The 9,504-nt window shown below is 51.5% G+C and overlaps 1 protein-coding gene across 2 annotated transcripts in view; it reads right to left on the bottom strand.

Moving 5' to 3' along the window:
• The window catches only part of Ece1 (endothelin converting enzyme 1), a 102,007-nt gene that overhangs the window by 50,097 nt on the left and 42,406 nt on the right, over nucleotides 1-9,504 (bottom strand). Inside the window, exons 1-2 of one of the 2 annotated variants that reach the window (XM_004637637.2) lie at nucleotides 3,665-3,774; nucleotides 3,405-3,491 (exon numbers count right to left, since the gene is read on the bottom strand). In XM_004637637.2, the coding sequence (XP_004637694.1) occupies nucleotides 3,405-3,491; nucleotides 3,665-3,718 (141 nt within the window). In that variant the 5' untranslated portion in view covers nucleotides 3,719-3,774. Of the gene's footprint in view, nucleotides 1-3,404; nucleotides 3,492-3,664; nucleotides 3,775-9,504 lie in introns of those variants that run through there. The other variant, XM_023722455.1, reaches the window with a different exon arrangement.

Here is a 9,504-nt window from a genome sequence, read left to right as displayed (position 1 = left end):
CCAGAGGTATAGCTCAATGGTAAAAAGCTTACTTAGCATCACTCACAAGGCCCTGGGTTTGATTCCCAGGCTTTAAAAAAAAAAATTACGCCTACACAAGAAACCAGAACCAATTATCTCTAAGTGGTAGGATTATTCTCTCTCTCTCTTTTCCTTGCTTTCTTCTTCCTTCCTTCCTTTTTTTTTTTTTTCATTAATAGTTCTGGGATTTAACCCATGACCCTTCAAACTGAGTTACATTCTTTTTTTTTTTTGTGGGACCGGGGATTGAACTCAGGCCCTTGCTCTTGCCAGGCAAGCGCTTATTCTACTGAGCCATCTCCCCAGCAATAAGCTACATTCTTACTCCATTTTGTATTTTAAATTCTGAGACAGGATCTTGCTAAGTTGTTAGCATGCCAGGGTTAGGCTCAAACATGCAATCCAGGCTCAGGTTCCCAGAATGCTGGGATTATAGAAATGTGCCACTGTGCCCAGCCACCTTTTTTGTTTTAATCTTTATGTATTTTATTTATTTGATACAGGGTCTCACTAAGCAGTTCAGACTTGTAGTGATCTTTCTGTCTCAGCCTCCCCAGCGCTGGGATTATAGGCACGCACCACCACGCAAGGTTTTGGGGCCGGCACAGTTCTAGGGCTGGCACAGCATGCAGTACCAGGAACTGAACTCTGGTCCTTCTGCTTGGGAAGCAGGCGCTTAGACTGCTGAGCCGTCTCCCCAGCCCCAGCCACTTAATTTTTTTTTTAAATTTGTGTCTTGTTTCTTTTGCAAATGAGTATTATAAAGCTTTTATATGAAAAAAAGACTAAAAATGTGACATTAATAGAAAATTGCCTCCTAATTGAGGCAGCTGGGTCCTGACAGCACAGCAGCACCAGCCAGTGGAGTTTGCTCTGGGGAAGGCATGCGGGCTGGGCGTGAGTCCTGTGTCCAAAGAATTTTTTTTTTTTTTTTTTTTTTTTGCAGAACCAGGGATAGGATTGAACTCAGGCCCTTGTGCTTGCCAGGCAAGCACTTATTCTACTGAGCTATCTCTCCAGCCCCAAGAATTTTTTTTTTAAGGACTAGGGATTAAACCCAGGGCCTTGTGCATGATACTAAGTAAGCTCTCTACCATTGAGTTATACCTCCAGACACACACACACACACACACACACACACACACACACACACACACAAATTTTAATATAATTAAGTTTACTGTGAATACAGTATTGCAGCCTGAATTTTTCATCCAGTGCTACTTCATAAGCATTTTTTTATTTTTTAGGAAAGGGTCTACAAGGTATTCAGGGTCTCACTACTAGATCAGACTAGTAGTGTCCATCTGTTTATAGCCTCCTAAGAACTGGGATTACGGGCGCACACCACCATGCCCAGTCTCAATTGCTGTCTCAGCGTGCCCTGGGGGTGGGGCTGGCACAGCAGGCCAGGGGATCGAAGCCTTGACCCCTGCACCTGCTTGCAGGTGCTTTAATCCGCTGAGCTATTTGGCCAGCCCTAAGGAATCTTTCTCTCTCTCTCTCTCTCTCTCTCTCTCTCTCTCTCTCTCTCTCTCTCTCTCTGTCTCTGTCTCTCTCTCTCTCTCTGATTTAGTGGAACCGGGGATTGAACTCAGGCCCTTGCACTTGCCAGGCAAGCACTTATTCTACTGAGCCATCTCCCTGGCCCCCATAAGCATTTTCTACAGTGTTAAAAAATCTCAAATCCTTGGGTAATGTTTTTGTTTTTTTTCTTGCATGGAAGGCAGAAAATATACCCCGTAGGACAGTTTCCCATAGGGACACCAAAACTGAACTTCAACGCATACAACAGAGTGATGTGATCACAGGATGTCCCTAGCCTCCCTCTGTGCCCCAGCATCACCGTGGGCACTCGAGCCCTTACCTCTCAGCAGGCCAGCATACGACCTTCTCTAACCCACCTTACAGACAAGGTAATTATGACTGAAAGAGATTTAGCAGCTTGCCCAAGGTCATGAGTGGAGTCAGAGTCAAACTGGGTCCCTGTTGCCCCCCACCCTGCTCTCTGCCAGGGGTCTCACGTGGACGCATGTCCTGTCTATAAACTCAAGTGGGCTGCTATTACAACAAAAAGGCATATTATTTTGTTGTGAATTCTGAGATGCTTTTGTGCTGATATATTTAGAAACTTCTGTGGAAGATGAGAATGAAAAGATTGCTGATTATATTCTGTTTTGATTTGTGAAGGGAAAAGTGCCTGCCACAGAAAAACAATTTCCTGCTGGATTTAGTCTCTTAAGAAGAGCCCACAGGGAAGAGTCTAGACAGATGGGGTGTGCCGCTCCCAGATTTCTAGTGCTGTGACTGACCTTAGGCAAGTTGTCTCCCCTCATACAGCCTCAGTTTCCTTATCTGTGAGAGGGGAAGTAACTCCACAGTCCTTGGTAGTGGTCCTGAAAGTGGAGGTAGCGGTGCCATCTCCCAGCATATGAAGTTCTTGGGCTCACAAATTCAGATACCCTGGGCTTATTAACTAGCTTGGAAGAGGTTCCCTCATTGATTGTTGGTATAATTCCAGCCATAAGGGGTGTGCCCATTCAGTGTTGGTCTGGATAGCCAAGTTTTCACTCTTCCTAAACTCGCCCCAGGGATGACCTGGAATTAGCCATCAGCTCACCGGCTGGCCCAGGATTCTCAGCACCTCCTTTGGTCCACTTGGTACAAATCCTCCTGGACTGAGGTGTCCCTGTTCTGCTCTCTACGCTGGAACGCCTGGACACAAACATTCCAGGGCAGCCGTGCAGAGAGAAGGGACCGAGCAACCTGGTCACTGAGGGCTGCAAGGCCAAAGTGGTCTATCTCTGTGTCCCTTGGTGTGGCACTGGAGGGAAGGAACTGGGCTTCCTGGGTGGGCTGGAAGGGGACAGGGTGTGCCTGGCAGAAGCCAGTCTCCACTCCAAGGAAATTCAGGTCTGTAGGGGAGATAGGAGTAATGTCCACCAGACAGTGACTAACTGTCCCAGGCATCCAGGGCTGAGCAAGGGGTCCTGGGACATAGGACTTTCCATGCTAAGGTGTGGCAATTTTAGGCTGTCAGCGATGGGTTGTGTGGCCCTGGGCTCCCTGTGTGGCACGCTGTCTTCTGTAACAAAGCCTCGGGACCAGCGCAGGTCTGGAGGGTGTTTCAACTCTGAGACCTGGGCCATAGCAGTGAAACAGGTGGCCTGGTGGCTTTGGGGGACGGGGTGGGGCTAGTGAGGATGGGGTGGGGGAGCCTCGTGCTTCCAGGGGACTAGTGTTGAGTTAGGGCTACTCCTCTGGGCACAGGACTGCGGAGGTGCGGGGGTCCCCCACCCCCGGCAGGCTGGAGGCGGGACGGTGCCAGCGCGCATGCCTGGGCCCAGCTGGACTGGACCTAGCGGGTGGGCGGGGGCTCCTACCTGCAGGCCGTTGGGGTACACTTCGCCCTCGGAGAGGGAATCCACCAGGTCCTCCTCGTCCAGCGTGGCCCTCTTGTAGGTCGACATCTGCAAGGCCAAATGCAACACGGACTCTCTGAGTGCCTCCATGGCCTGCGCGCCCGAATCGGGAAGCGGCCCGGCGTTGCCGCGCCCCGCCCCGGCCAGGACACCCGAGACCGAGACCGGCCCCATGGCCGCCCCTTCCCGCCCTCCCGCCTGCCGGGGACACCTCGCCTCACCCCCAGCGCCGACAGCACAGCGGCCAGCGGGGGCGGCGGCCACAAGCCCCGCATGTTGTGCCCTGCGATGCACAGTCCCTGCCGCAGCCACTGTCGCTGCGCGGGCTGGCAGGGGCGGGCCGGGTGCGACGCGCCACCTTCGCGGGCGGGGCCTGATCGGTGTACACCTCGTGTGTTCCCAGGAAGAATCCACAAGGCCAGAGAGTCCTGGGGAGCTAGGTGACCCCCTCCTATTCCAGGGGCCGGGAGACCGGGACCTCCACCTGAACACCCCAGGAGGCAGGAAGGGGCTTCACAGACACCTCTCTTGAGAAATCTGAAGTCCCTTTCCATAATGGGGTTCCCAGTGGCAGACACCAAATCAAGTCAGCCAGCCTAGCAGTGGAGAGGTTTGTGCATCACCAGCCCGTAGGAGGGTTGGGGGAGAGGTGTTCAGAGGCTGGGGGGCAGAAGGTGGAACAAAAAAGGACAAGTGTTCCCAGAGCCCACAATTTCTGTTCCTCTAGCTCAGGGGTTCTTATGCCAGAGTTCATGAATAAATATCAGAAAGTTCCAGGGAACTCCCCTGACAGAGCAGGGACACTGGTGTGTGCATTTGGGTGGCTAAAGAGTAATCCAGGGCTTGCTACACTCCTCAAAGGTTGTGGCACTCAGGACAACACATCATCAGTTTGGGCTGAGCTAGGGGTGTAGGTCATCCCCAGTGCTACAAAACAAACAGAAAACAAAACAAACAAAAACGCTCTCTGCTTTGGCATAGGTCAGGAACCAGTAAACCTGAGGGGTGTGGTGGCTCAGGGTGGTAATCCCAGCTACTCAGGAGGTTGAAGCAGAAGGATGGGGAGTTGGAGCCTTGCTTGGGCAAGTTGGAAAGGCCCTGTCTCAACAGTGAAAATATGAAGGCTGGGGATATAGCTCAGTGTGAGGGCCTTTGGTTCAATCCCTGGTAATGATGAAGGAAGGAAGGAAGGAAGGAAGGAAGGAAGGAAGGAAGGAAAGAAGGAAGGAAGGAAAAGAAAAAAAGGGAAAGAAAGAAGAAAGCAAGCAAGCAAATAAGAGAAAGAGGAAAGGAAGAAGGAAGAAAACATTATGCATCAATTAAAAGTTATGAATATATTGTGAAATTAAATGACAAGGGCTGGGCAGATAGCTCAGCTGTGTAAGCACCTGCCTGGCAAGTGCAAAGTCCTGAGTTCGATTCCTAGTACCCAAACAAAATAACTCAAAAATCACAACAGCAGAGTGATCCTGGGCTCCCACCTTCCGTCTTAGCAGTAGATAGTTTTGAGCCAGTCCAGTCCTCAAAAGGCCTCTCCTGTGAGGCTAGCTGAAAGAGTAGGCTCCCTCTGGCGTCAAATGCTGGGCTAGGGACTCAGCTCCCCCACGCTCCCTTCCACCCTGAAAGGCCTTACTCAGCACTTTCCCCCAAAGCACTCTTCTAGTAAAGGCTGGAATCCCCACATCTACACTCTTTTTCAGCTTTCCAAAGTGCCCTTCTGGGGGGGCTGGGGAGATGGCTCAGTGGTCTAAAGCACCTACTTAGAACAAGCTTAGCAAAACACAGGGACTGCGGTTCAATCCCCCAGCACCACATGCCAGCCAGCCCCGCCACACCCACCCTACAGCCAGAGCCACTCTTTAAAAACCCAGCTCCACCGCTTGCTTCTGCATCTCGTGTACTAAAACCCAGTTCCCATCTTGCCACCCCTAGGCTGTTCCCGGAATAACATCCTGACCCATGAGCAGGCCCCCACTGTCTCCACCCACTCCTGACTCTCAGCCCCTGCTGCTCCCCGCTGCTCCCCACTCTCTCACCCAGGTCCCAAATGTCTTCTTGGGCTTTCACTCATTTCCTCAGATACCCTAAGTTGCCCCTTCCCCTAAGACCTTTGCAGCTGCTACTCCCATTTGAAACATTCTTTTGTCACTTCTGCTTCTTCTAGGACAGTGTCTGCTGCAGGTCTCAGCTGAATACCACCTCCTCTAATGTCCCAGTCAACCTAAGGAGCCCCCTAAATTCTCCCTAACAGCAGCCTGTTTATTTTCCTTTATGGTATTTTTGTGGTTGGTTAGTTTTTATTGTTGCTTTGAATGTCTTTATGGTCTACCTCCCCGCTCCTTCCCCAGAATTACAAGCTTCACCAAGGTGGGGGCTCCAATCTAGTCTGTCCAATAGCGTCCCCATCAGGTGGCACACAACAGGTTCTCAAAAAATGGTTGTCAAATAATAGTGGATGAGTGTGTGTGTGTGTGTGTGTGTGTGTGTGTGTGTGGTCTTTAAATTCTAGTGAATTCTCCTCAGTCTATCTTTGTAAAGCTTAAGAACAAAGGAAATGTGTTCAAGGGACCCTGGGCCAGGCAGGGTGTAGGATCCAAGAAGAATCTTAATTTTTAAAAATTTGTTTCACTGGATGAAGGAGGTCCTATTATCACCTTCCCCAAGAAAGGACTCTAAAGCCACTTCATTCTTTCTGGGTTCTAGCTGGGATTTTTCTAAACCACGACACTGGTTATACAAACAGGTATCAGTCACCAGGGGGAAAAGCCCTTGAAATGCATCTCCCCCGAGCACTGAGAAGGCGTGAAATGGCCCCAGTCCCTTGGCACCCACCCACTCCCTCATCCCATCCTCTCAACTGGTTCTCAGAAGCAGGTGTTGTTGACCCTTTTTATGGAAAATGAAACTGGGGCTCCAGGAAGTGACTAGCCTGTGTGGTAATGACTGCTCCTCCTTCTGTCTAGTTTAGAAAAGCACCCCTTCTGGGAAGAGACCCTAAGCACCCTCCCCAGATGCATGTGCATTCCCCAGCTCTGTCACCCTGCCACAGCCACCCAGCCCTCCTCCCACACTGCACACAGCACTCCAGACAGGAGAGTCCTGAGGACAGAGCGGGGTCCTCCACGCTTCTGAGCAGAGGTGGGAGCCCACAGGCCAGCTGCCCCCCACCCATGTCTACCCACTGGCTAGACAATGCAGGAAGCTCACCCACCTCCCGATGACAGGAATCAGTGAGCTGTTTCTCAATGCACAGAGGAGGTCCTGATCCCAAGGTCCCTTCCTGGGGCTGCCCCAGAGGTGAGAATGTCTCAGCTGGCCCAAAGTGGGGAGCACCTGGGTCCCAGTGGAGGAGTGATGAATGATGTCACAACAATGGCAGCCCTGCCCTAGGCCTTCCACATGTGGGATCCCCATATCCACCTAGGCCCAGCCTCAGTAGGTATTTCCACTGGACAGGGAATGAAAGAGGGAAGGAAGGGGGCCAGAACAGACCTGACACCCACTGTGTGCCATCTCACCTGATGTGTCCCTCCTTCCTTCCCAGGACCTCACCTTTGGCAGAGGCCAGGGTCGTAAGGAGTAGGTGACTGAGGGGTGGGTGGAGGTAGCCCTTGCCCTTCCTGTCCCCCACCAGATATGACTCTCCCCTACCTGCCTCCAAACCCCACCCATATTGACTTCACCATGCTGTTGCCAGAGCCTGGGCCACACAGCTGGGCCTCAAACCCCAGGTCTTGGACTCAGGTCTGAAGCTCTCTGTGGAAGGCAGCTGCTTCTCAGGTGGCCTGGGAAGGCCAAGGCACTGGGCAGCCACACCTCCTGTCCCTAACTGCCTCATGGGCAGCTGTGGCAGAAGCTTTGGGAAAGGAGAAGCAGCGCTTCGTGGGAACCTCCGCTGCTGGAGGAAATCTAAGTTGAACCTGGACCTAGTGCTCATAAGAAGAGCTTGCGGTGACCAAGAAGGAGAAGCAGAAACCACAGTCCCTGCAGATTTCTGTGCGCAGTCCCTACGCCCCCGCGGGCGGTACAGAGAAAGTGAAGATGAGGGTGTGGTGATTGCTCTGGAAACCGCACCCTGCCGAAAAACGAGACTGGGGTGACCGGAAATGAGAAATACAAACGCTTGTGTGTTTCTGATGACAAAGGCTTCGTGGCGTGGTGGCACAGTCACCCAGAAGGCTCTTGTGGTTGGGTTGCTCAAGGCAAGGGACCCTCAGGGAGCTTTGGGACTCGTCAGAGACATCAAAGACTGGCTGCAGGGGTGTCACTGTCAACGGCCACACCTCCAAACTGTTCACAAGCGGCACCTCTGCAGGCCGCTGGCCTCATGGCCAAGGGTCCATTAGCTCTCGTTCCTGCTGCAGGCGGCTGGCTGGGCCCCGTGAAGCCCTTCCACAACATCCGACACACACTCATGAGACCCGTCAGCTGGTACTTATAGTCAGTGGCCACATCAATACGGCAGTGGTTGGTTCCCACTGTGCCACTTCCCAACTTGTGACCTTGCGCAAGCAACTCAGTCTTTCTGTGCCTCAGTGTTTCACCTGTAAAACAGGAATGATTTAAAGTACCACCTCCCTCCCAGAACTGTTGTGATACTTAAATGAGTTATTATAGAACAGAGCTGGGCCCACAGCATGCGTCCACTGAGTGCCAGTTGTCACTGTTTGTACTGTCCTTACTTATAAAACACAAGCTTTTGGTTGATCCCCACCACCTCTAGACAAAATTTAAGATCCTTGACATTCGAGGATTCCCCAAGGGGCCAGGACCTGCCTATTTAGGCTCATCCTCCACATAATCTCACATAATCTCATACGCACACCTGGACCCTGACTTAGCCCTGCAGGTGTTGAACATTCCACAGACCACCTAGGGCTGGATGATGGTCAGCGCTAAGACAAGGTTCCTACCTTTCCTCCTTCCCTCCCTCCTTCTTTTCCTACCCCTCCCTTCCTTCCTGTGTTAGGGATTGAACCCAGGACCTAGGAAGTGGTAGGCATGCGCTCTACCACTGAGCCACACCCCCCACTCCTTGATTCATTTCTTTAAATTTACCACAAATCTTTGAAGGAAGAAATCTGCTTCTTTGGGAGTCGGCCAGTTTCATTTTTTTCCTTGGCTGCTGGGATGATCAAACCCCAAATCAGAAACTCATCTATCTCATTTGTCTTCATTTCCATTCTGCTTTCTCTGATCCTAACGTTCCACTTCTAGCTAGCATAATGTTTTTGTTGAATGTATCTTAAGTCACGGCCCATCCTGAATCCTACAGGAATAAAATGAATTAGAAATAACCTGCATCAGGAACCATCTTTCCCTAACTCCACTGGGAACATAGCTTCAAGGCACTGACCCAACAGGGGGAAGACTGAAGTGGTAAAAGCGCAGAGCTGGGCCCGCCCAGTCCAGGTTGCCGGGCTCATGTGATGTGACCGTAGGCATATGGTTGTCCCTCTCGGGCCTCAGTTTTCTTGTCTGTGAAATGGAAGTTTTTCATTGTGAAGATAGAATGGCACACACGGCCCTGCCTCCCTCCTAAAGCCTGCTGCTTTATCTTCTTCTGCCCCCTGCCTACCGGCTCTGTTCTTGTCCATATTTTCCAATCTGGCCTCTGTGCAGCCAGTATTTGCCCATGTCCTACCCCTGCTGCTAAATGACAGGGCAAAATGACAGGCTGTCTAGGTGACCAAGGTTAATGCCAACAGCAGTGAGTCCAACACTACTGTTGGCAGCCTGTCCCTTGGATGACATGTGACACTTCACCTCTGAGCTCTCCCGAAAGCACCTTCCCTGAGTCTAGTCATGGAAGCAACAGAGACACACCCCAGTGAAGGGACAGTCTACGAACACCTGACTAGTATTCGTGCAACTGCAAGGCCACCAAAAACAAGGAGAGTCCTAATGGGACCCCGGAACCGAAAAGGACATACAGATGTGCAGGACCAGCTAGAGAAATCTGAGCAAAGTATGTGCTGTAGTTAGTAATAACATATTGATGGGGCTGGTGAGATGGCTCAGTGGTCTAAAGCACCTACTTAGAACAAGCTTAGCAAAGCAC

This window comes from Octodon degus, unplaced genomic scaffold, assembly GCF_000260255.1.
Source record: "Octodon degus isolate 3935 unplaced genomic scaffold, OctDeg1.0 scaffold00092, whole genome shotgun sequence".
Classification (NCBI taxonomy): Eukaryota; Metazoa; Chordata; class Mammalia; order Rodentia; family Octodontidae; genus Octodon; species Octodon degus.
This window is presented reverse-complemented; position numbering and strand designations above follow the sequence as displayed.